Source organism: Leptonotus elevatus, chromosome 16 (genome assembly GCF_054856555.1).
Source record: "Leptonotus elevatus isolate MCC_2025b chromosome 16, RoL_Lele_1.0, whole genome shotgun sequence".
Lineage (NCBI taxonomy): Eukaryota > Metazoa > Chordata > Actinopteri > Syngnathiformes > Syngnathidae > Leptonotus > Leptonotus elevatus.
Window position 1 is genome coordinate 16,594,985 of NC_141254.1, and position 27,112 is coordinate 16,622,096.

Consider the following 27,112-nt stretch of genomic DNA (forward strand, 5'->3'; position numbering starts at 1 on the left):
AAAAGGGGTTATACCTTCCCTGGAAGACACACAATGGCAGGAAAGAACAGCTTCCTTCCACAACTTGTTTTCCTCTCACCTCACTGGATATTGTAGCAGCCACACTGTACAAGTTCTCCTCCTGCTGGCAAACCACACCAAACGGCAGCTTTTATAGCTTTTTGGGTGTTCAATGAAACACCTCACGCCAATATCAAACGAAGAGTCAGAATATCGCATTGAACCATGTTTTGTGACTGCCGGCTGGTTTATGAGTGGTCGCAGTGAGAGGAAATCTTCCAAAACTTGATTTTTATGTTGTATGGATTCATTCTTGCACTTTTTTTGGGGGGGGGGGGGGGGGGGGGGTCAAATCAGCACTGGACAGTGGCACCTTTTGGATTTGATTTTTCCTCCCTGTGCTCTTTCCTTTCCTCTATTTACACCCCCCCCCCCCCCCCCCCCCCCCCCGAGCCCACCGGTGTGTTTAAAAAGAAACTGACTGCTTCTCCTCAGTGCCAACTAACGCCCAGGCAGCTCTTCAAGCGTTCCATCCGAACTCAACATCCTTCTGTCAATTGCGTTCCAAACGTCCACTCCTCAGACTCTCGACGCTCTTGTTTGGTGTACAAACTTTCCTCTTGTATTGTTATTTTTAGAGTCACTGTGAATACCCGGTACCAGCATATTAAGATATATATATACAGATTAAATTATGAATCTAATCTTTAATTAATCCGTATGTGAGGATGCTTTGTACAGCTCCTGTTATATACAGATATCATCTCGCGGACATGCTGAAGCCTCCAGACTGAACTATCGGTGTGAGAAGACCTGTTAATAACTGTGTCTCGTATTGTTGTTTAGATTGTAAGAGGTCGGTGAAGCATGAGAATGTGCCAAGCAACATCCAAAACGTCTCCTGTGTATGTGTATGTGTGTGTGTGTGTGTGTGTGCGCGTCGAAATGTAATTTATTAATCATGCAAATGTGGATTTTATTGTAGCTGTTGAAACTGGAGGGAAGATGACTGGGGGTGGGGGTGGGGGCGGGGGGTTGAACGAGCAGAGAAGCAAGGCGTGATTGGTTGGAAATGTGACTTTTATCAAGCCAGCAGTGATGACGTAATATCTGTAAAGCTCGCATTCTTAGCTTCCACAAGGTCTTAAAAACACCATTAGGTACGCCTTAACGAGCAAGATCCTGGCGGGACGGTCAAAGTGTGAGTTTGACTTTGTGCCTACCTGAGAATCTAATGTATGTTTAGCCCATCTCACGTTTCTCATTTCTTGTTGCACTGACTTGAGGTTTCAGTTGCAGATGAACATCGTTAACATCTGATATTTCGTCTGCTGTGTGAGCAAAAAAATAATAATAATAATAATTGAGATGATGCTGATGATGTGTGTTGTTGTTGTTGTTGCTCTCAGTTTAGGCTTAACAACTAACTGGGGTTTGCAAGTGAAGCAATCAGACAAATATATGATTTTTGGACTAAAGCTGAATTAAAAGTGGAAAAGGGTGCATCACGTGACTTGATAATACATTGCAATCAAGTTGAAACAGACATGAATGTCCGAAAGTTTCTCAATACTTGATTATGGGCATTTTGTTTGAAAATAAATCATATCTGAAAATCCATTACATTTGAAACAATGTGGAAAAGACAATGCACAACTGAAGAAGTACTTGCCATGTTCATCGTCAAAGACCTTTTAAAAAGGACATGAAATAATAGCATTTGTGGGGTGTAAACTTTAATGGGGTGACACACTATTTAAAGCTGCTGTCATGTTCACAATACAGCACGACACCACCATACAAACAGTGCATTTCCACAGTCTTTCCCGCATGTAAATCTTTTCTTAAACAACAGCCAAAAAAAAATGCTTTCCCCTCGCCACACTGACATTGGGAGGACTTACGATGACAGCAATGTGCCGGCATATGTCTTTATTTGGGGCTGAAGCACAGGATGGAGTCTTCACTGGAAGCTCCACTATGTGTCACACACATACTAGTACACACACACACACACACACACACAGAGAGCTCAAGGCCTTAAGAATAGTTTGACTCTGCTCTAAATACAGACACACTTTGTTTAGACATGCAGACTTGTATATTATATTTCGCCCCTGCGTGTACAGCAAATTCACTTTCTTTCCTAATGTTCTTCTGCCAAGAAGAGAGGGCATAATGATGCACTGTTTTCAAAACTTGAACCAACAATGACGTCATGCACGGTTGTTAAGCGCGCATCGTGCCATTGTACCACAAGGGGGCACTGCAGTTGGACACTTCAACTCTTGGGCCTTGACGATGGTGATGATTGCGTTTGGCCAGCATCATTTACTTGTTGTAGCACACAGGAACGGTTTATTAGTGACACCGAGTGTTTTCCTTGCATTTATAACAGTGGATAGGGGTTAACATGGCCAGTCAGTCGTGAAAAAACTCTTTGCTTGGCCGATACACTATCAGAATCATTCGAAAAAAATACTGTAATATTTTTTTCAATCAGTTGTAGGCACAGCATTTCATATATATACTTTTTAAGTTCATATTTCCCAGTAGACTATTTTAGTTTTCTATCTTAAAAAAATAAAATAATAATCTGCCTTGACAGGTTGTTGTTGTTGTGTTGACTGACAGCTACGCTAACCAATCAGGTCCTGTGTTGGCCGTTGTCAGCTAGCACACCTGGATTCTTAAAAGCTCATTTTGCTTTACACCAAAAAACTAAAACCTCGTAGTTCCGTTTTATACTACAATTGAATAAGATTTAATTCAATGGAATTACAGTACCCCCCCCCCCCCAATGGATTAATATTGAACATCAATTGACAATTCCGACCTTACGTTACAAGTCAAAATGGCGGCTTGTAAGTTGATTTGGAAGATTTTTGTTTTCAAAATGTGATGATGTCCTTTGACTACCAGTAGGCCTTCTATAACAATCTGCCTGTTTTGTATGATAGTCATAGGCAAAAGCAATACATTATACAATATATATATTTTCACTGCATAAAAAGGAAACATTTGCATTGCGTTACATTGGGGGAAATATCAGAAATGTCCGGAATTTGACGGCCCGAATCCTTTCCTACAGTTCTGTCGCCGCCTGGTGGCCGTTGAAGGGAGGCGCGGGTGAGAAAGTGGGAGGAGGAGGAGGGAAGAAGAAGGGGGTGCGCCCAGCATGTCGCCTCCTGTTGCTGCCCCTCTCACTGTGGGGGCTGCTGTCGACCTTTCAGTTTTGTTCACGTGAATGCAGACAGCCGCGCCACTCCACCGCGACTCGCTGCGAGCTGGCCGCAGCTTTGTGGCAACCGTAGCGGCCTGGCCTGTTCGCTGAGTGCGGAGGGCGAGAAAACAAAAAGTGGGAGCGTTTCCTGACTCTTTATTATTATTTTTTTCCACGCTCTCTGCGGGAGGTAGTTGGCAGTACAGTAATAGTAGTAGTGGTAGTAGGAGTACTAGTAGTGTTTGGCCGTAGTTTGCTCCAGGATAATAGTTTGGAGACGGGGCGCAACAGATGTTTGTGGACATGCTGCCAGCGGAGGAATGAGAACAGCGAGACACCGGCGGCCCTTCCAGCGGTTCTGCTGCTGCGGAGTCGGGCTGCTCGCCGTCTTGTGGCTCGCTCAGGTCATCCACGCGCCAGGTGAGTTGAAAAAAAATGTTTCCAAACATCCCTAGTCATATCAATTTTAACAATCGTGTTTACATTTGATAATGATGACCATAAGCAATAATATATATATATATATATATATATTATTTTTTTTTAAATATATACTGTATACCATAGGTGTGAAAATGTGTGGCTCTGTGAGACAATGTTATGATGTACTTGTACTGTCATAATGATTCTCTCGTCTCTGAAATTTACATTTCAATCTGGGCTTATTTAGTTGGTATGAAGGTTAGCAGGTGTCTACACGGGTAACATATGCCATCCTTATGCCATCTAGTGGATGTCAATCCATATCACCGGCATAGATAGATGAACAAAAATATATTGTCATTAAAGGTGTCAAACGATTTTTTTTATTTTTTTAGATTAATCACATCTTATCTTTTTGATTAATCACGATTAATCGCTTAATTAAAAAGGCTTTTTTTATCCCAAAAAAATTCCCGCCAAATTTGAAGAGCATGTGTTAATTATTTTGACAATTAATGTTGTGTAGACGTCTTCAATGTTTTTGGATCCCCAGCACACGATCATGCTCCTCTTTTTCTAATCGGTTAATTACTTGCATAATTTCAAATGACCCCAATATTTTGACATGAACAAATATTCTAAATGTGATACGCAAACATTTATCAAATGCTTTACTTTAAAGCATGTAATTATGTTTATTGCTCAAACACAACCTGTGCTACATTTTAACGTAGCCATCCACTGATGAGTTCCCACTCTGTGATGTCATGAATGTGAATTATTGCCTCTCTAGTGCCATTAAAAAAAAAAAAAAAAAAAAAAATCACTTTTATTTTTAGTGTGCAGGTGGTAAAGGCTCTGTTATGGAATTTAAATTGTAGTTCATAGCTGCTTGCAGGAAGATTACGTAAGACGCACGTGGCACATCTTAATCCAATCATTTAAGATCACATCCATCTGGTATGCAGTAATACATTTTTGGTGACAATTATTCTTTGCAAAACGATATTAATTTTAAATAATTCAGCTTCATTTCCTTTTTCCTTCCTGTCAAAGGAAGTTAAGACCTTATGATACCAGCTTAGACATCCTGTATTAGTCACAAAGAATGAAATGAGTTGGATTTCAAACATTCTAACCCCCTCAAAAAAAATACCTCCGCCTCGCTCATTATCCTCTCAACACCTTTCGCACCCTGCCACACGGTCATCAGCAGCATCAGCACCGGTGCATGCTTGCGTGTGTGTATACGTGCCTGTGATCCATATAATGGCACCAACACAAGTGAACTTGATTTATGTTCCGCCAGGTGCATTTTAATAATTTCATTTCATCCTGATCTCGGCATCAGTCGCCTGAAAAAGCAGCCGTGTCATTAATATTTACACTTCACCTTTTGAATTATGAGCGCGTCTGCAACTTGGAGAGGATTCTTGCTTGCGGACCAAAGACTGCTCAGCTTCAAAGCGCTGGACAAAACATGTGATCTGTTGTTTGTAAGGGTGACAGCCAAGCTACTTTGGCCACACCTGGACAGTGTTATTACACATGTAGCATCACAAGTCGCTCTTCTTGTCGCTCCATTTATGGATGTGCTCTTTCAGCTGCGAGTCTGCAAAATGTTGTGACATGAAGAGAAAAAAAAAAAAAGTCACTCTGACCTGCCAACAGATAAAAACACAATCGCCAACTTGAAAACGCTAGAGATGCTAACACTTTGCATGCTAATTTACTAGCGCTATATTAGCTAGTTGGCCACCTGCCAACAGATGTAAACACAATCGCCAACTTGAAAACGCTAGAGAAGCTAACACTTTGCATGCTAATTTACTAGCGCTATACTAGCTAGTTGGCCACTTGCCAACAGATGTAAACACAATCGGCAACTTGAAAACGCTAGAGATGCTAACACTTTGCATGCTAATTTACTAGCGCTATTTTAGCTAGTTGGCCACCTGCCAACAGATGAAAACACAATCGCCAACTTGAAAACGCTCGAGATGCTAACACTTTGCATGCTAATTTACTAGCGCTATATTAGCTAGTTGGCCACCTGCCAACAGATGTAAACACAATCGCCAACTTGAAAACGCTCAAGATGCTAACACTTTGCATGCTAATTTACTAGCGCTATATTAGCTAGTTGGCCACCTGCCAACAGATGAAAACACAATCGCCAACTTGAAAACGCTCGAGATGCTAACACTTTGCATGCTAATTTACTAGCGCTATACTAGCTAGTTGGCTACCTCAATGTGGTTATATTAAGCAATAATAATACAAGACATAAAACTGTACATAATAAAAATATAACCTTCCTATGTATTATGATGTGAAATGCCGCTCGGTCCGCAATGTGATTGACGGCATCAGGTGTTGTTTTTCTGCTACTGAGACAGGCAACAGTTGTTTGGAGGAATAGAGAGTGTTGGAATTTCACATTTGAAATACTGTGTGTTGAGTTATTGAGATGACATGTACTCTAATAGTTTTTTTTTTTTTTTTTAGGTCATGTGATACCATTGTCCTAAAAATAAGCTATACTATTTGTTGTTCTTCTTCTTTCATGAATCTTAACATTCAGTCTTGGAAGAGATAACACTTATCGGCACTGTAATTATGTCACCAGTAACTCTCCTTCGCCATTATGTAATGATTTTCTTGACCTACTAAAATCCACCACCTGATTACATACCACACATTCAGTATGCATGATCTACATTAGCATAATGGCATCTTCTGATAAACAAAACAGCGTGCTGAGGAGATGCCGAGGCCTTGGTGTCAAAATGGTGGCAGAAACGCTTTTAAAATTTCACACGAGCCGAGCTCCTCTTGAAGCCGCGACATAAAAGCCTCCTCGCCTCCTCTCGTCAAAATGAGCTCATTGAACTGTAAGGTACACAAAAAAAACGCACGTTTTAAAGCGACGGCGTCTCACTACCCGTCTCAACCCATTTGTGGAAAGATCTCTTGTATATATTTCATTCCTGTGGGGAATATAATGAGAAATATTATCTGTTGTGTGGGTGTGGGTGTTCCTTTACTGTCGCCCCGGTAACGCTGCATTAACTGCAGCCGCTCTAGAGATAAGCTGTCGAGGAATGGAACATAGAGTTAAAATACACGCTATAAAGATCTCGCTGCAGATGATGACAGAGGACAGCTGACTTCTGCTGGGCTCACTGCTGCCTCATATGGTCTCCTTACTCTACATCTCATTGGAATATTTTGCGTTTTTTAGATTAGGATAAAATGGTGTCACGAAATTAAAGATTTTGGCAAGACATTTTGCAGGTTTGCACCATACAAAATGTGGACAAAATATTGAAATATATGGAAAAAAAAAATTACACAATGTGTCTCTGAATTAACTTGAAAATGACACATGAAAAGAAGTCATGTACTTTATTGTTATGTGTTGGACTGATGACCTTTTGTGTTATTTTTGCAGCAGAGACTTCTGGGTCTGGACGAGGCGTGGATGCCGACGGGTTGCGATGGACACGCCAGCTCATGCAATTCCCCGACAACCAGAGTGTGATTGAACACAGAGCAGGCCAGTCACCCGAAACCTCAGCATCAAAATTTGTGTCCACTAAAGTTTTAATATCTTCATCATGTCATTATTTATTACTGCTTCCAGTTAACTTTTTTTTTTTTTTTTTTTGTCCAATCAGATTTCAGCGTCTAGTGTTGTCATGTCAATTTATACTCACCGGGCCTGCACGACTCCGTACTAGTTGCAGAGACAACTTAAACTATATCGGGAACCTGGGACTATTTCCTTAACCAATTAAATTTTAAATTCTATCAAGCTGGCCACAATAATTTTAGCATTTTTACATCTTCAGTTTGTAAAAAAAAAAAAAAATTCTAACAATCTGTATATTATGGATTTTTTGAGGCTGATTTTGGCAGTAAAAAAAAAAAAAATACAGATTACCATTAATTATCCAGTTAATTGAAAACATATAACAATAAATATAATAAATAAATAATATTATACAGAAATGGCAAATCCAGGTCCAGGAAGTAAAAACCCTGCCACAGTTTGGCTTTAGCACCAGGTGCTAGCTTGCTAGCTCCCTAGCTAGCTCCCATGTTGCTCGTTTAGCTAGGGAGCTAGCTAGCTCGCTAGCATCAGGAGCTAAAGCCAAACTGTGGCAGGGTTTTTACTTTCTGGACCTGGATTTGCCACCTCTGATAGTATATAATAAGATAAATAAAGAAATAAAATGGAAAATGAAATATATATTATAATTTGTATTTTTTTTTAATGGGTTAATCTAATGATTGTCAATTATACACACATTTTCACAATTGAGCATTTAGGTGAGCCACGTGACATGTGACACGCTTGCACAAGAAAGAAGTCTCATGGTAACAAGATAAGAGCACAACTTCCTCATTTTCTCATTATTTGTATTCACACTGTGAAGGCGCTCGCAATATTCAGCTGCCACTCACCGTCTTCTATTGTGTTCTTTGCACCTTCATTATTGCGGGTCACTCCAATGAATGTATGCAAATCGAATTATGCTAATATCCTGCTTTTGCTATAAATACCCCCTCGGTGAACGCTACATCCCGAGAGCACATAATTAAGATGCATGCATGAATAATTTCAAACTTCTCCATGAAGTCTGATTAAGTGATATGTTCATTCATCGCCGCGACGTTAATTCGTGCCAACATGGTAACGTCGATTTAATTATGTCCCATGAGGACGCAAGGTAGATAAATGAGCAAACATAAGCCTGTGAAAAAAGAGCCTTTAAGACCCAGCAGGCCCAGGTAGCCACTATCTTCCCCAGCAGGAGACTTGGCAGCCATTACGCAATACATTATGCGGTAGTGATTAAAAAGCCAGCGGCCGTAGCCGGAGGGATATTGTCTCGGGGATTGCATGTTGATGTCCAGCCCCAGGCTCGATTGTCTCATCTTTTCATCTGTCCTCTGCTTGACAAGATGGCAGACAGCGTGATCCCACCTCGGCTGACGAGCCTCCGCCGAGCTTGTTGCTAGGCAACTGAATGCTAAGTTCGGAAAGCCCAGACGATTGCACGGAACTAAAATAGGCCGTAAGTAGGGGGGGGGGGGGGGGTGGCGGTGAATGCACGTTATGCAAATAAAGCAAACGTCTCATCATGAGTGCGTCATCAAGACCAAATGTGGCCATTTATTAAAACAAGATGCTGACAGATCGAAGTTTGTTTTTGTTTAAACCAAAAAAAAGATGTCTCCATTTTGTATTAGGAAATTGGATTTGGATCTTTGAATCAAATCACTTTAGGTACAAGATAACAAAATGGCAGTGCATATAAAAAGTGTACCACACCCCTGTTTAAATGCCAGGTTATTTTGATGAAAAAAAAAAGAAGAGATGTCCGATGAAGCCAAGTGTAGTTTTAGTTTTAGTATTTTTGTTTTAGTTTGGTTTATTTGATTTAAATGTTTCCAATCTGAGCTTTTTTTTTCTTTTTCTTTTTTCTTTTTTTAAAGAGCTCAGTATTGTTCATTCGGTAATGTCATCATCATTGCTCTTTTTTTTTTTTTTAAATATATATATATATATATATATATATATTATTATATATTTTTTTTGTATGTGGGTGAGTATGTGTAATCTGTAATTCCAATCTGAGTTTGACGGTTTGTAGGTTAAAATAGAAACATAAATAAATAATCTTGATCTATTTTTTTTAATACCACATAAAAAACATCAGTACAGTGGTGTGTACACTTTTGTTTTTTTATATCCACATTTTCATGTTGCATTTTAATGGCGAGGTTGGTTTAAACGCCGCCTCCTTTCTCATCTTTGTTGTATTCATCCCACCTCAAAGGATGGCAAAATCAAAGACCAAATGCATAATTACATTTACATTACACTCCAGGGATGAAATATTCTTTATTTATTTATTTATTTTTATTTATAGTAAACATTTTTTAAAAAAAACACATTTTGAAAAAAAAATGTTTATCTGGTATGTATTTTTCTGTAATACAATAAACTATTTATTTGTTATATGATATATTATTGTAATTGTTTTGATCTTACAGGTTAGGTTTATGGTAGATACAGAATACAGGAAGTTGCTCTAAAGTGGTTGACTAGTTATAAAAGAGAGCAATTTATTTATTTGTATGGAGTTTATTCAAACAAATCTAAAATCCATCTTGTGTGGGGTCCCTCAGGGATCAATCTCGGGCCCCCCTTTTTTTCCCCCATTAATGACTTGCAATAATCTGCTCCCTTTTATTATTTGTAGCTGATAACAGTTTTCTAGCTGTAGGGGATGACAAAAATGAAAATTACATTCTCCTTCAATGTAATGTCGATTTGAATTTGCCCGAGTTTACATCCAGAATTAAAAAAATTGGCCTCAACGTTGTCCTACTTTTGGAGCGGAGCCCAAGTGTTTGCTCTTGCGGTTGCCATCTGCTGTTTAGCAGTAAAAAGACATCAAGCAAAACGATGCTGTTGATGTTAGCGGCGTGGATCCATGTGTTGTCAACAGTAACGTTGTACGACGTGCATCACGCCACCCCTGAACATAACGTACACACACGCGCGGTTTAGTGCAAACACGGCATCATTAAACCACTATCGCTTGCGTCTGTTTTCTGCTCTCTCTCAGACCTCTCCTGAGAGTTTGTAAAGGAAAAATAAATATTTTTAGACATCGCAGTCCCGAGCTGCTGTCACTTCCTTCTTTTTTTTCCCCATTTTTCATAAACTCTATCCATGGGAAAGACACATACCCCCCTCCCCCCCCCCCCCCCCCTCCCTTCAATCCTTTGGCTTCCTACTGCCACCCATCAAAAAAGAAAAAATCCCCCCTGAGAGAACGTCTCCATGGCAACTGCCTTCATCAGAGCAACTCCTGAAAGGGTCCACGAGAGCTCCATGTTAATGTTTCCAGTGATAGTAACACCTGAGAAGTGCATCATGAGTCAGAGCAGCCTGGATGGCTTCCAGTTTGGTTAATAAAAAGAGGAATGCCCAGCACATTATTGGCTTATGGTCAAACAATTGAAAGATTGCTGTGGATGCCGCTAATAGCCCAGTAAGGATGGAGGTAGTTTTGGCACAAGCGCAAAAGTCTAAACATAACTGCACAAACATTTACATTTTCAAACTCAACATGGCTAAATGTCTCCTGTGGTTGTGGAGGAAGGGGGGTGTAACCCCCCCCCCCCCCACCCCCCGCCCTTTGCTGACACAACACTGTCACCGATCATTTCTCACATCATGCATCACAAATGATCTCTCAATTGCTTTCCTTATTTTGTGCTCATGAAGCCTCTGTGGGCTCGCAGCTATTTTTAGCCCGCCTCCCCTCCCTCACGCACCCCCCCCCCCATCCGTGCCCCCACTAGTTTAAATTCATCCCGCTCGGATTGTAAATTGGTGCTGGAATACTGTATCTTTCTCTGGAGAGTCTTTGCCAGATTGGATGGGGAACGCAGAGTTGTCATTATCCATTTAGAGTTTTTCTTCGATTGCACTTGAGAGGACACGCAGGAAGCAGCTGCCGGTTTCACTTCCTGTTAGGACGCACGCTAAACGGTCTCCTTTTTTAATATGTACATGAAATGATAAACACTCTTCCTGTCAGTAAATGAAGTCACCATGATAGCGGATTGTAATACTTTTTAAATTCTTGCGCCTTGCAGCCATCCACGAGTTTCCAGAGGACATCTTCACCAAGGAGCAGAGGAAAAATGGAGCAGTCTTACTACACGTTCTCTGTGTGAGCATCACTGGAAACCCCAAAAAAAAAAAAAAAAAAAGTCCTCACAATTACATATTCTATGCAGCTCCACTATTCTAAACTGATTAATATTGTGTTTATGGAAAATTGACCTGTTTTTAATGATTATTAGTGGGCGGCCATTTTGCCACACTTTGCTGTTGACTGACAATGACTGGGCTCAGGTAACGGCCAATCACGGCTCAGCTTGAGAACGTCACGTGACCAAACCCCAGAAAACAGCTGAGCTGTGATTGGCCGTTACCTGAGCCCTGAGAAAACTGTGATGTCGTTGTGATGTCGACAGCATGCGGTAAAATGGCCGCCCCCGTGAGGTGGATAGAAATGGCTGGATTTTGCTGCTTTGCTCATATCGTACAAATGCAATATTAATCAGAATGCTGTGTTATTATTGTGAAGATTTTTTTTTTTGGGTTGGCTGATCTCTGCGTGTTGTTCCTTTAAGGCCATCTACATGTTCTACGCTCTCGCCATCGTCTGTGATGACTACTTTGTTCCTTCACTTGAGAAAATATCCGAGGTGAGCTCGCCGCGAATGCTTGACGTAACGGTTCCGAACGTTGTAACAATGTTGCCCCCCCCCCCCCCTCAGAATCTACAGCTGAGTGAGGATGTTGCCGGGGCAACGTTCATGGCAGCGGGAAGCTCTGCTCCGGAGCTCTTCACATCACTCATTGGTGACAAATTTGTTTTCATAAGTTCAAAAGAGAATCAGTTCTTTTCCAACTCATCCTCAATATTTTTTTTATAATTTTTTTTTTTTTCAAATTTAGTTTTTTTGCTCATTTTCATTAACTATAGTAACCTTGGAAGGCAATAAATTTAATAACGTCAACCTTAAAAAAAAAATACAATAATATCTTATGTGGCCTCACATGATATTCTGATTAACATTACATTTGTGGAATACGAGTTATGCAGCAAAATCCAGCCATTTTATACATCTCAGGGGGCGGCCATTTTGCCACAAAAAGATGACATCACAGTAGCTCAGGTCACAGCTCACATGTTTTGTGAAGCCGAGCTGTGATTGGTTGTTACCTGAGCAACTGTGATGTCATTTTCACAGGACCGCAAGTGGCAAAATGACCGCCTTCTGATATTGATTTAAAAACTGCTCATATTCCTCTAAAGCTTTATTAACCAAAATATCGTATCAAGACGAGTGAGACTGCGTAGAACATTATTGTCAAGAAAAGGTTGTGGGGTTGACTTCCCCTTTTAACATTCTTTCTTTGGATTATGCGAATAAAAGCACCACACCTGAGCGATGTCTGTGATTCTCCCCAACAGGCGTCTTCATCACGAAAGGGGACGTGGGCGTGGGCACCATCGTCGGCTCGGCCGTCTTCAACATCCTGGTCATCATCGGCCTGAGCGGCATTTTCGCCGGCCAGGTGGAAACCACATTATGATGAAATCCTCATGAAGGTTGTCGCGACTGGGCCGAATGTTATCGTGACGATGTTCGCGCATCCTCCGCAGACGGTGACGCTGACGTGGTGGCCTTTGTTTCGAGACTCCTCCTACTACATCCTGTCTGTGCTGGCGCTCATCGGGGTGAGTCGCACGCGACCCCTTCTTTAACATTAGAGCTGTGATGGAGGCCATATAAGAAATCCAAATCGAATTTCTAATGTTGAATGCTTTATTTGACTTTTCCTTGTATGCAAACACGTTCCTTACTCCAATGAATCAATCAAATCGATCGAGCAGCCCTTAACGTCTATAATCCTTTCTTCAAGGTGATTTATGATGCTGTGGTCGTCTGGTGAGTCCATCTTTGCTTTGATACCGTTTTGCAAAACGCTGTTGAGGGACACGCACGATTGCCCTTGCTCACAAACTGTCACTTGTGAGGGCGAACGCGTCAAATCAGACGTTCAGCAAAATATCAATACGCTGTCTCCGTGATTGGAACCCATCAAAAAAGACAAACAACCAACACGAGTATTGTTCAGTTAGGCGATGAGTGCTTTAGAAATCGGCAAAGCAGCTTTTGAGAGCCTCGTCCTCCGGTTCTGTCTCGCTGTGTGATGCGGTTTCACGAAACCGAGGATTTATCGCTAAACTTAATGGAATCCCAGCTGATAAACGGTGGTGACTTTTCACTGAATGCCAATGTTGTTGGCGTCGGTCATCCAGCTGTGTTTTATAGGAGCACAAATTGTATTTCACGGAGTGCCGTAAGACTTAATGTGCATGCTTTAGAATAGGACGGGTTGTTTAGCGTTGACAAATAATTTATGTTAAATTTGGAGAGAGCTGTTTAACAATGTTGACATTGTTTACTATTGTGGTTGTAGTGGTATTTAAAGTGCCATTTCAATTACTACTTATATGGTCAAATAAGATTTTTTTTAATTATTTTTTTTATGCAAAACTGTAATCCCCAGACATGCTTGCAAAGTGTGATTTGAATCAGATTGGACTTTGTACTGGTGCAACAAACCACATCTGCCAGAGTGATGCTGTCACATGACATCACCCTCATTGGGCTCGGCCTTGAAAAAACATACGCCCATCTAATGTGCCATTTTCTAATGCACTTGTCCTAAAAAATAAAAAAAAAATAATAATAAAAAAAAAAAATATATATATATAAAAATATATAATTTACTAATAATTCATGTTTGACTTTATTGTTGTGATTCAGGTGGGAGTCTTTGCTCCTCATGACCATGTACGTGATCTACATTATCATCATGAAGTAAGAGGCCACGCCCCCTTCCTTCATCCAACCCGAGAGCGCGACGACCTTGTCGTCTTGAAATGACGCGTCAAACCCGTGTGTCGGCAGGTTCAACGCTCGCATCCTGACATTTGTCAAGTGGCAGTTCCGGCACGCCAGGCCGTGTTGTGTCGCCTCAGAGGATCGCGGGGAGGACAAAATGGCCGACGAAGCTTCGGCCTGCCACACCGCCATGGCACTCCTGAACAAAGGTTTTGAAAATGGCTAGTGTTAAAAAAATAAAATAAAATAATATGAAATATGAACCTTAAAACCTGTCATGTATGAAGATTTCTTATTGCTGAGACTTTCCTCTTCCTCGTGCACGTTTAGCTCAAGTTCACAATCAGGAAAGCCCCCCAGTCGTCATGGTGGATGAGCTTCTCATCCTCAGCCCTCACAAGCTGTCCTTCTCTGACGCCGGCCTGCGCATCATGATCACTCCACACTTCTCGCCTCGCACCCGACTCTCCATGGCTGGCCGTGTGCTCATTAGCGAGGTAACACACACGCACGCCAAACTGTTTTTTTCTTCTTCTTTTAACTTGAGATAAATGCATAGTGGCACACATTTTACAATCAGCAACAGCTTGGTAAATAGTGAACAGTTCATCAAAAAAGAGGCATCAAGATTACTGCCAAATTTAAGCACCAAACAAAGAGAATTTACACTTTTGGTATTGAAAACAACCAAACTTAGCCCTTTGGTTCGTTAGCTTACTGCTAGCACTAGTTAGCATTTATGATGTGGTGTTGTAACCCTTTAAGTAATGGATTAAACCCAATGCAAAATGAGAGAGGTTGAGGTTGGACTGCCTAGAACCCAAGTGGGATTCACAATGCCTCAATGAACAGGGCTGTATAGCTGCCTGTCTTATACTGCCCCCTGGTGGCCAAAGCGGGCACACCACAAAGAATCGATGGACATTGTTGTTGCTGGTATAAATGACTCTTCTCTCCTCCCAGAGGCAGAGGCTCATCCGCAGTTCCAAGAGCCCGCGAGGCAGCGGCGCCAGTCTCGGGTCCCGAGGGGGCTCCGCCGCCAACAGCCTGAAGAGGACGGGCTCCTGCGGGTTGGAAAACGGGGGCAGCGTAGGACACGCGGAGTCCGCAGACAAGCCGGGGGCGGACGAAGATGACGACGGCGGCGGCGTATTCCACCCCTTGCGCATCCCAGGTGAGGAAACTTGACAGGAAGTAGTGTGATGACTTGGCGGGGGTTCAAGTGACATCGTGAGCATTTGCGTCAGGCGGCTGCTCGGCTAAGGTCAAGTGGGTCACCACGTGGCCTCTGGGCCTCCTGCTCTACTGCACGGTGCCCAACTGCGTCGTACCGCGCTGGCACCGCTGGTTCATGGTCACCTTTGTGGCCTCCACGCTGTGGATCGCCATCTTCTCCTACCTCATGGTGTGGATGGTAAGCACCCAGATGCTGCTAGTCAGTATCATCGCTATAATTGACAGCATGTTGTCATGTGACCGTGCTCACCTGTCAATCAGGTCACCATTGTGAGCTTCACCTTAGACATCCCAGACTACATCATGGGTATCACCTTTCTGGCAGCGGGGACCAGCGTGCCCGACTGCATGGCCAGCCTCATCGTTGCCCGGCAAGGTGGGTGAGCAAACGCCAAGTCAGGCATCAATCACCTTCTTGTAAATATTTACTGTGTGCTGGAGAAAATATTCAGTATGCATTAACTATATAGGAACATAAAATAAAGGAACAAGCATATAAAATGCCAAACCAAAATAAAATCAAAGCAGTCAAACTACTTGAAGGAATTTAAAAAAAAAAAGGAAAAATTTATAATTTTTTTTACATAATGAAAGCCAAAATATACATCTCGATTTTATTTATTTAAATAAAAGCCTTACTATATGGTCATTTTTTATTAAAAAAAAAAATGAGAGGGGTTTAGGCCTGACTGCCTAGAACTCTAGTGGGATTCACAATGCCTCAATTAAATACATTTTTGTATTTATTTAAAAAAAAGATAATGGTCTTTCTTTTTTTTTTATAGGAAAAAAAAGCCCTTAAAATAATGGTGTGCGTGTGCTTTTGTTTTTTTACATAATAAAAGCTGTACTATACATGATCTTTTTTTTTTTTTAATCTAAAAGAAAAAAAACTGATGGTTAGCTCACTGTGTTGAGCACCTGCACCACGTGCAAAGACCCTGTCCTCGGAGCAGGTAACCCTGGTTCAAATCCCCGGGCCGTGCGGTCCGTTCATACCTTTTCCTGTCAATTCTTCAGATGTCCTATCAATTAAAGAGTAAAAGCAAAAAAAAAAAAAAATACTATAAACTTTTTTATTTTTTTTTATAAAAAAAAAAAGCGTTACCATACATGTTCTTTTTTGTAACATAATAAAAGCCTTACTATACTTAACAAAAAAAACGAAAAAAAAAAACCTTAGGCCTACGGCCTATGGTCATTTTTTTATTAAAAAAGAAAGCCAATGGTAACTTTTTGATAGGAAAAAATGCCTCAAGTTAAATAAAATATGTATTTTTTACATAATAAAAGCAAATGGTCATTTTTTGATAGAAAACAAAAGCCTTAATATACATTATATATATATATATATATAAAATAATAGTCAATTACAAACAAAACAATTTTAATGTATGTAAAATTGTTAATGTTTGCAATAAATCAACAAATTCTTTAAATATCCAATTAATCCAATAAAGAATTTTGAAATGTACTGCAGATGTCAAATTGTAATTAACTTGACTTTTTAAAATTAAATCAATTACTGTATTTGAAATGTTAAAAAGTGAAATTATACATAAGACTGTTTACTCATATTTTTTTTTTAGATTGTGTACAGTAAAATCTATTAAGCATTTAATACAATAAACATTTTGAATGAATATCGTATGTAAACTTGTTCTCTTCATTTACATCAACACATTTAACCTCGTAGCGCCCTCTGCTGCTTCAGTCGGGAATCTCCCATCTGTTCTCTCCCTTCAGGCATGGGGGACATGGCCGTGTCCAACTCCATAGGCAGCAACATCTTCGACATCTTGCTGGGTCTGGGCTTCCCGTGGGCCTTACGCACTTTGGTGGTGGAACACGGCTCGTCTGTAGGCTCACCGTCGCGCTTCTTCTCTCATCACCTCCAAGCAGCTGCTCAATGATTGATATCTCGTTTTCCAACAGGTGTCCATCAATAACAAAGGACTGGTGTACTCGGTCATCCTGCTGTTAGCGTCCGTGTTCCTCACTGTGAGTCAAAACATTTTTTTTTTCTTCATTCCGTCAACCGATATCACGAACCAAGCAAAAAAAAAGTATGCGTGCTCTGGTGTCGTCTTGCAGGTGACGAGCGTTTATCTGAACCGCTGGCGGCTGGATCGGCGCCTCGGTCTGGGCCTGTTGTTCCTCTACGCCATCTTCCTGCTCTGCTCCATCCTCTTTGGCCACATGTGAGGTCAATTAACTCCTCATTCACCCCTTTTTTTTTTTTTTTTTTTTTGCTCAAGCCAAAAGAAAGATTTGCTTAACACACTTTTGAGTCTTTTCACAGCAGCACTTTTCATTTATGTTGATTTCTTGACAGCGCCGCCGCCTATTTGTTCAACTTTTGTTCCTCACCCGTGCTAAAAAGGAAACAGTATTTATTGTTCATTCTTGTCTGTATTTGAGTGTAATATTTACATGACGGCGCAGCAATCTGCGAGGCTCGAATGTCCTACGTTACTGGGACAACTTGAACGTGTCAGGAGTGGCTATAGGCTCATTGTTAGCCTCTCAGCGAGTATTGGTACAATTTAATGTACGTCAAAAGATTGGCCTCTACTCTTGTTTAGATTATTAGATGATATTATATTTAATGAGTGTCACCAACTTTGATGAGTGTAGCTTAGATTGAATTGTCACGCAGGTACGAAGAATTTGTTTTCTTGTATGATTCCAATCCAATGTCTTCACTTTGGTGGAATATTTGAATTGCTAAGCACAAACCTTCACCGGTACTTCATGCATAAATTAAATGCAATTGTATTCATGCTCTAGACTGCTGCTCCTTTTATCATCAAATAAAAGCAATCTGATATTTTTATATAGAAGCCGCCACATTTTTTGGTACAATCTGATATTAAATCCAAGTCTTAAATGTTCCACCAAAGTGATTTGGTTTCCAAATGGATGTGTAATTACTACTCGTGACTCCTTGCCAAGACTTTTTGTAAATGTTAAATAACTGACTTAGATTTGCAGCAATGAAGGTCTGACTTGGAGACTAGTTTTGTGGCTTTTTTTTTTTTTTGTATTTATAAAATATTGAAACTAGATCATTAATAAATGTTTCCGTGTGTAGAATTTTTAGGGCCGTTGACACGCGCAATGGTTTTGTGAAAGGGGAACACACTGAGACAGAAATCAAATGGAAACCGAAGATTGAATGTTTTAATGGCTGTTATGTGGCAATGTTAAATATATTCAAATGTGATGGATTTTATTTTATTTTTTTCAAATTAGGCATTGATATAGACTGTTATATCCTGAGTGCAATAAAATAGTGCGACAATATTTGTACCTGATTTGTGGCATCCCAATACGGATATACCGTTTGCATAATAGGTCGTTCCTGTTGTCGTCGGCAAAATGTTCAGAATCTTGCACACAAAATATTGAACGAGTAACCGCAATATTGCAAATGGTTGTGAGTACGGAGTGCTGTTCAAAACGACTACAAACGTTATCCGCAAAAACAAACAGTTGGATTGTTATACTTAAGCTTATTAAGAATATTATCGTCTCGGATCTCATTAGTTTGTCTGCGGATTGAAGCACAAAAAACATCACAGTGCTTAGCAATTTGTTTTATTTTCCTACAGTGAAAAGTACAACGGGACATTCCATCAGTCAGCCTAAGAGGGAGTCGCCTACAGTGACCTTGCAGTAAAACAACACTCACATCACACGTTCTCTCGAAAAAATCCAACGCCAACCCTGTAAGAAGCTCCAAAACGTGCCTCTTCGTTCTCCACACAAGCAACGGACGAGCAAATGACTCGGAAAGAATCAAGTGGCGCTGCAATCTAGAATAAATATAGAAAAGGGTGCAAACTGCTACAGTACAGCAAGGAAGACCTTAACATTTTAGTTTGGTGGGAGGAATTATGTTTATGCGTGTCACTAAAAGGCCCCAAAGAACTTTTGGGAATGACGGGCGGAGGGGCTATTTTTGCACTCTTCAAACACAGATGAAGAATTCAAACATACACAAACTGCGAGAGCTTTTCAGCCAGCACGCCATGCAAAGAAAACCTCAGAGGAACGGTTTTTTTTTTTTTTTAGTTCATATAATAATAAAGATTTGTTCGACTGCTCCATCATTAGTTTCTATACATTTAGTATGAATCTCAGCGGTATTAAAAACGGTTCCTGAGTCAAGGCAAAATGGATATTTTTTTTAAAGTGAGATGCACAACAAAAACACCCACTCAAAAACAATTTATAATCCTATTTTTTGAGGGTGACTATCTTAGACAGCAATTAAAAGTGATCATTATTGTCTATTTACAAGCTGGTCATTTCCTTTATAATTAATTGATCAGTGAGCCCAAACGTTTGAATATTAGTGTTATAGCATAACTGCTAATAAATATCCATTGCAGTTTATGTCAATTAAAAGAGAGGGGGGGGGGGGGCAGCATATTTGCCCTCCGTTTTAGAGCAAAGTGCTGTTTGTTGAGCAATGTTTCACTTAAGACGCGACCCCTCCCCTGCAGTCTTGAAGCCTTTGGAGCCATTTAAACAAGCTTGACACGAGATCTATCTTTAGCCTGCGTGCGACGGTGTGAAACGTTTCCAAAATCTAAATGAACCCAAACGGCCATCCACTTAAGTGTACTGAGATAGACTTTAGAAATATAAAAAAAATGGTAGAAAAGCTCGGTTTCGCACGGCGTGCTACTCGATTCCAACCGGCAAGAGTTCTGCCTGAAGGCGGAGCGCGTAGCAGTCCCGTTTGAAGACATGAGGCCAGTGTGGTAGCGCGTACTTCCCTTTGGACCAATCACAGCCTCCCTCTGGACACACTCGCGCGACGACGTCGTCGTCGTCCGTGCGACGGAGTGTGCGCAGAAGGAGCGGCCATCACGAGGGCGGCGCGTCCTGCTTCTGGTAGATGGACGCTTTGTCTTTCAGGAGGTCCACGCACAGGTGACAGCTCCAGCTCCCTAATGAGGCGCACGCACACACACACACACACACACACACACACACACACACACACACACACACACACACACACACACACACACACACACACACACACACACACACACACACACACACACACACACACACACACACACACACACACACACACACACACACACACACACACACACACACACACACAACCAATTGAGTCCACGTTTATTTTTTTAGTCTATTCACATTTTTACTTCATGTTGTATTCTATTTCGTTATGTTTGTTTTTCAACCTCATAACCACTGTTTAAAAACACAAACTTTTGCTAGAAAACATTTATTTATAGTATAAGATCAAGGTGACATCTTTGTTCTCGTTAAATTAAGACATTTTTCTTTTTTTCCTCAAAAAATAAATCAAATAAATAATAAAAGACATATAATTCTAACTCATTCTTGTAAATTTGATAACTTTTCTCATCAAACTAATGTAAAATTAATACTTTTATTTTAAAATGCAATAATTTTTTTTCTTGTAATATGACAAGTAAATTAAAATTAAGACATTTACACAATTATAAAATTGAGAATATTATCCGGATATTTTGACTTTTTTCTCTCCTTAGAATATGACATAATTTACACAGATAGTGTTTTCTAATTTGTTGTCAATATTTTAGAAACATTATCTCTTTGGGAGGGAGGGAGGGGGGGCTCCCACTGCCCCCATTTCCCTTGTGACTTTTGTGGAAAAGTCTTAGTTTTTTTTTTTATACCAGCACTGAGAAATTCCAATAAATGCAGATTGAAACAAAATTGTGACTTCAAAATAATTTTGCTTTTGTAAATTTTTAAATTTCCATTATACAACATCACAATGAAGGAGGTAATATTTTTGTTGTAAACATTAAAAAAAATAATAATAAAGTTTAATGCATGCATGTATAGTTTAAGTTAACCATCTAACAATTAACTAGCCAGACAGTTTGTCACAATGACCAGCACTTTGAAATATGCTACACAAAATGAGAGTACTTTTCCGAGCTTTACATCACAACCTTTCAAGCAGGCACCTTGTCGTAGAAAGTGTTTCCTTGTGGACAGACTTTCGCGAAGAGAGTAAATTTACAAAACAAGTGCACGTACCCTCCGGGGGTTCTGCCATGGGAGGCTTGAGACAGTACATGTGGTAACCTCGATCACAGTCGTCACAGAAGAGCAGCTGGTCCTTGAAAAACAAAATATATATAGAGAACATTCTCAAAGAATTTGTCGTATCGTCTACGGCAAAAGGTTCGTGAGCTCACATCGTTCTCGGAGGTGCCGCACATGTTGCAGCACTTGCACTCGATGCACTGCCAGCGATACGTCTTGACGGCGGCCATCATGATGGGGGTGAACTGCAGGCAGGACGGGTGGCCTGAAACCGCCACGATTCTTTGAACCACATTTCTACGTTTTGGACTCTGCGGAGGAGGACGCCAGCAGTGTTACCAACCCGAGCGTCCGCAGTCGGAGCAGGACACCAGCTCTTCGGACTGGCCCGTCTTGTGATTGGTTTTGGAGTCTCCCAAGCAGAAGTCACAGTACTTGTTGGGCAGGGCCAGCCCATCCGGGCCTCTCTTAGGAGCTGATGGGGGAGGGGGGGGGGGGGGGGAGCTCAAGCACGCCGCCGCTTAAGACATTCTGCCAAGCGGGAAAAGGTCGACCACTTACTTTTGGGCGTCTCCGGCGGGGTCTCGATGACCTCCATGTCCTCCTCCTTGTCTTCGCCCTCCTCGTCGGCCAGGTGCGAGTGGGTGTAGTGGTAGCTGAGGCCGGGGCGGTTCTTGTAGCGCTTGCCGCAGACTGACGCCAACACCGGAAAAAGACAACATGCGTGACCACCACTAAGTGACAGTATTGTGAAGCAAAGAGCTTCCTTTGGCTGTCAAAAATCAAAAGGTGACTACAGTCACTTTACAATTACATTTCCTACAATTCTGGTCTAATATCATTCATCTGAATGACTCTGAAGGTTCCACCGCATTTTATTATTTACTTGGTTTAATGGTGTATTGACATCAGTTACCATTAGCATGAAATAAATGGTAAAAAATTGACTGGACAATTTTTACCGTCTAAATGTATCGGGTTGGTTGCACCCAGCAATTAAATGGCTCCTATTCAAATTGTTTTGAACTTATTTTCCAAATTCAATACTTTCAGGATATTTCACAGTGTTTTGTTAATAGAGCGTGCGTGTGGCGAAAAGGAAGTGATGAGTACGTGAGGATAAGGAGCACTCCGAGGAGAGCGTGCGAGTGTCATCGGATAAAAGCCAAAGACAAAAGTTCCTCTTTCGCGTCCTCTTATTTGCATTCCTGCCCGCCGTGATCAGGAGGGATTGCAGTACTTTCTGAGCGGACACCACACTGACCGCAATCACCTCAGAGGCGGCAAGTCACGTGACGCGGATGGCGACCTTTTAAGGTCAAAGAGGCAACAAGCAGAAGGCAAAGGGAACCCAGGGGTGGGCAAATCTGGATGCTCAAAGGGGACCATTTTTGGGGGGGAGAGAGAAAATAGGCCAGGCAAATAAGGTTTATAAACATTAAAAAAAAAAAAAAATCAATATTTATGTCAAATATTTTAAAATGTTATTACTATAACCGTTCTTGTTTTTAAATGCTTTATTTACAAGTTAAAAATAGTTTATAAACAAGTATTTAATAAAAATCAATAAATAATATTTTATTTATTATTTAGTAGAAATATCTTCAAAAATGATTAGATGAATTACAGAAAAATTTGCCACTTTTAGGGAAAAATGGCTGGATTAATCCAACATGCACTTTTTTGGCCACCCTGCTCTAATGTAAGGAGTGCAGCCGAGGAGGAAAGTGGGACCAAGAGCCCTCAGCAAGACGAAACGAAATGTTCCTTTTTATATTTAAACCGCCGTCATATTAAACAAATAAACTTGGTTTGACATTATTGTTTGCCTGGCAAACACATTGCAAATGTACTTCGTATTGAATCATATTTGACATCAATGAAAAATTGTCTAAAATTACATCTACAATGCATTAATAAAAATTAAGGGAAAAAAAAGACTTTAAAAAAATCTTATTAAATACATACTAATAAATATCAAAATGGTGCACAGTGTGGAGTGAAAAAAACAAACGATGAAGCACACAGAGAAAAACCCTGCGCTTCCATCTACGTGAGCAAACTGAAGCAAAGCGCGTCCATCGTGTCAAGACGGCAAATCACTGGCAGTGATCACATCCAGTTGTCCTCCGAATAAGGTTGCGGGCCACAAAAATCAAGAGTGAAACTCAACAGCGACGACGACAAAGCACAAGATGCGGGCGAGCGCGCGACATGCAGACGATGTAGGAAGGAAGCTGATGTACCTTTTTCAGAAGGTTTGCAACTATGCTTTTGTTTGATAGCGTCTGAAAGAGAGGGGGAGGAGACAAGAAAGCACAGACAAGACAGAAGAATGTGATCCCTTAAGTAGAACACCACACACGCACACACATTAAGAAGTAGATGAAGTCTACGGCAGCTTCACTCGCTGACGAGGTTTTACAGGGAGCGGAGACAAGATGGAGGAGGTCAGGACGAGGTCAGGACAAAGTCGCGGGCGGGGGCGGCGTCACTCACTGTCGCACGCGTACGGCTTGTCCCGCTCCTCCAACGCTGCCGAGTCCAGCTTCTTCCTGCTGCTGCTGCTGCTGCCAACGCCGCGACCCTGAACACGCACACAACCTTGAAAATGATATAACGTGACCCTAAAACAAATTGTTAAGCGTGTTCTTGTCCCAAGCACTTGTTCACCTTCCCCTTCCCTTTGCCTCTTCTCTTGGGCGTGTCTTCCTCGTAGTCCTCGTCGTCCAAGTCATCCAGGAAGTCATCGGGTTCCAAGATTTTCTGGCGTGGAAAACATGGCAGGTGAAGGTGCGTGACAACTTTTATTATATACACGTTTATTTGTATTCATTTATCTCGTTAAATAAAGGATGAACTGATTTATTGTAAATAAAATTCAATAGAAAACTTCACATTGAACTATTTTGAGTTTGCGTCGAACCTTTCTGATGCGCGCAGCAGGGTTTAAGCCGGCGGTGTAGTCGCTGGGGTTGGAGTCCTCCTCAGACGCTCGGGGATCGGCGGGTGCGCGTTTCTCCAGGGAGTCGCCCTTGAGCAAGGCCTCCAGGCTGCTGCCGTCAGATGACAGGAGCGCATCCTTCTTCAGTCCTAAATCAAGCTCTGCGCAGTCAAACAAGCGCACGCGGGCTTGATAATTCCGTCTGAGGCTCACCTGGACCGGAGCGCCCACTTCAAAGAAAATCCCGCTACAAAGTACCTGACTTCACTGAAGGGAAGACGAACCGAGTGTCCTCGGGAGGATGAGATCTTCTCTTCTTCCTCCACCTCCTGGAAGGGTAAGTGTAGAGCTGTCCGGGAGCCCTGCCTAAGGAACAACAGAACTTCAATAAAAACGCCATCTTGTATGCTTGTGACGACATCTAAATGTGTTGCCACATTAGGCAAAAATGAATACATATTTAACACACAATCAAATCAAACAGCGATGATGCCTACCGGGTCCCCTGTGCCTCTTCTCCATCCAAATGTAGCAGTTGCTCTGAGCAACTCCCGTCTGGGAGTCGAGAAAGGGCATGCGCACGCTCCTCTCTGCGCACAGGCGGGCGTTGTAGTTATGACATTGCTCCATGGCATCTCTGTAGTACTGCTCTCCCAACCTGCGGACAAATTATTATTTTATTTTTTTAAACTAAAGACACTATTCAAAAAGTGTTCTTGCTACTATGATCTTGTTTTGTTTTAGACTGATAGCTATCAGAGAAGTGCTACAGTGCAATTTCAGCTTCAGAAGTTGAAGCCATTACATATCGAAGAATACATAAAATAAGGATAGATCGATTATTGGCGCCGATATTTGGCATTATGTCCAATAGCGATGTCAGCCTTCCGCCTTTCTTTAAAAATCTGATGGCCAATAATAGATTCATTTAAAATTGTGGTTACCCTCATGGAAATATTTATTTACATTTTAAGTTAACTTTATAGGAGATGCTGCTGACCATTGGGAACTCTCTTTTGTTTTTCAGTTATTTTGACATTTTGGAAAAATGTATTAACTGTAGAAAACTATAGGGCGCAATTATAGATATTATTTAAATTTCCATATAGCTTTTTAAAGACATACTGATGACCATGGGAGCGCCCTGAACTTTTTGTTAGAATTTTAAAATAAAGATTTCTATTGTGTAAGACAAAAAAATAATAATTTGAAAAGTTGTTCAATAAACATACGACTTAAGACATTTCAACAAATGCCTGAATTTGTATTGTTAAAAACTTTTCCGGCATTATTTTTCCCCCCACTTTTACTGAAAATATCGGCTCCAAATTTCAGTTATCGGTCTCATTGACTACTAATAATCGTTATCAGTCTCTCTCGCCGAGAACTAAAATTACTTGTGCCAATTTCAACTAAAATAAACGCTCCCAACTCCAAAGGGAAGTTCAGAAAGAGCACATAAAGAATAGCTGAATGCAAGTTCCACAGGAAACGATGACTATTTTTTATTTTTTTATATGTAGGTGCTCTTTGAATGAATTATTAATGAAAATGGAGTTGAGGAAGATTTAGGTGACGCTTCAAAATTGCTGGATTTAAGGACAGCATCTGAAATCTCCCAAAACACCTGCTGTAAAAACTCCAAAGTGTGCGACGGCGCGGAAAATTGAGTCGTTGAGCACGTTGTAAACTTCTATTCAAAACTAACTAGTGCAGCAAGTTACTAAGAAGAGATTGTTAGAAAGGGTATTCAATTCGCTACCAAATCATTTTAAACTTGTACTCACCAAGTTACCCCCCTAAACGCCAACTTTGGCTAACTTTAGCTAGTTACGTGACAGACACCTTGCTTGTGTGGTAGCAACCGACGTGAGCTAGCTGTCAAAAATAGCATCACAATATCCACATAAATAAAATAAAAAATTGCTCACACACCCACAAATACAAAACAGGACATATATTTGCCCTTTCATAGTGACTCGACACATTCAAGACGTCAAATGCGTGCTTGCTAACTATTCAGCAACCAATGTAGGACATGACCAACAGAACATTCGACGTTCCGACTGCGTTTGATAACCTTCAAACGTCCAGTGGAAATGTTCGTTCGGGTGACCCAGCGACGCGCCTGGTAGCGTAACAACGAAATGGTCGTCGTGGGTTGTCCTCACCTTTTGTCGTTTAAAAGCGAGACAAGTGTGTAGGAAAAGTGGAACACTTACAGTTTGACAACATTGTCGACAACAGCTGCCATCTTGCTTGAGTATGCGGCCAAAGGGGCTGCTGGGAAATGTGTCCCCGCACACACACGACGAGAACAGACATGTGACCACTTAGCACCGCTTAGTGGTCATTTTTCGTCATTGCAGGATCATTTGTCATTTACAATAAGCGAATCCCGTTTATAGCGATATAAAAAATATATCAACGTTTTAGGCCTCCTACACTCTTTAAAACATATAAACTATTCAAAACATAGTTGAATGTTGCAGTGTGACGCTTCTGTCGTCCCCCTGGCTGGAATCAGTACAACGGAGCTGTTGTTTTGATATGATATGACGTAGGCCATGCCTTGTCGCTGCGTGTGATTGTTATGTAAACATTTTTATTCTATTTTCAAGGACAAGCAGTAGAGAAGAAGCTAAAAAAGAGGTAACTACTGTATATTTTGTTGAACA

At 41.1% G+C, this 27,112-nt stretch overlaps 2 protein-coding genes across 7 annotated transcripts; one reads left to right on the forward strand and one right to left on the reverse strand.

Moving 5' to 3' along the window:
• The first annotated feature begins 3,139 nt into the window (after positions 1 to 3,139).
• LOC147161033 (sodium/potassium/calcium exchanger 3) lies at positions 3,140 to 18,703 on the forward strand. 4 transcript variants are annotated; one of them, XM_086098210.1, is made up of 17 exons: positions 3,140 to 3,643; positions 7,101 to 7,205; positions 11,330 to 11,406; positions 11,873 to 11,947; positions 12,020 to 12,104; positions 12,721 to 12,824; positions 12,913 to 12,987; positions 13,173 to 13,198; positions 14,084 to 14,137; positions 14,228 to 14,382; positions 14,492 to 14,658; positions 15,125 to 15,335; positions 15,409 to 15,575; positions 15,659 to 15,773; positions 17,144 to 17,256; positions 17,333 to 17,398; positions 17,492 to 18,703. In XM_086098210.1, the coding sequence occupies exons 1-17, from the start codon at positions 3,544 to 3,546 to the stop codon at positions 17,600 to 17,602; spliced, it is 1,806 nt and encodes a 601-aa protein (XP_085954336.1). In that variant the 5' UTR covers positions 3,140 to 3,543; the 3' UTR covers positions 17,603 to 18,703. The 4 variants fall into 4 exon arrangements, with proteins under 4 accessions (XP_085954336.1, XP_085954337.1, XP_085954340.1 ...); XM_086098211.1 differs by having other exon boundaries at positions 3,142 to 3,643; positions 14,228 to 14,370; XM_086098214.1 differs by lacking the exons at positions 3,140 to 3,643; positions 7,101 to 7,205 and adding an exon at positions 8,533 to 8,730.
• Positions 18,704 to 18,981: 278 nt separating this feature from the next.
• Positions 18,982 to 26,791, reverse strand: dpf2 (double PHD fingers 2). Of its 3 annotated transcripts, none has more exons than XM_086098216.1 (12): positions 26,657 to 26,791; positions 24,932 to 25,092; positions 24,693 to 24,800; positions 24,417 to 24,595; positions 24,164 to 24,256; positions 23,990 to 24,077; positions 23,737 to 23,778; positions 22,052 to 22,183; positions 21,834 to 21,965; positions 21,643 to 21,755; positions 21,482 to 21,557; positions 18,982 to 20,358 (listed from the first exon to the last, which is right to left on the reverse strand). In XM_086098216.1, exons 1-12 carry the CDS (start codon positions 26,686 to 26,688, stop codon positions 20,276 to 20,278), a joined length of 1,239 nt encoding a protein of 412 aa, XP_085954342.1. In that variant the 5' UTR covers positions 26,689 to 26,791; the 3' UTR covers positions 18,982 to 20,275. The 3 variants fall into 3 exon arrangements, with proteins under 3 accessions (XP_085954342.1, XP_085954341.1, XP_085954343.1); XM_086098215.1 differs by having other exon boundaries at positions 21,482 to 21,563; XM_086098217.1 differs by lacking the exon at positions 23,737 to 23,778 and having other exon boundaries at positions 21,482 to 21,563.
• Between the last annotated feature and the right edge of the window lie 321 nt (positions 26,792 to 27,112).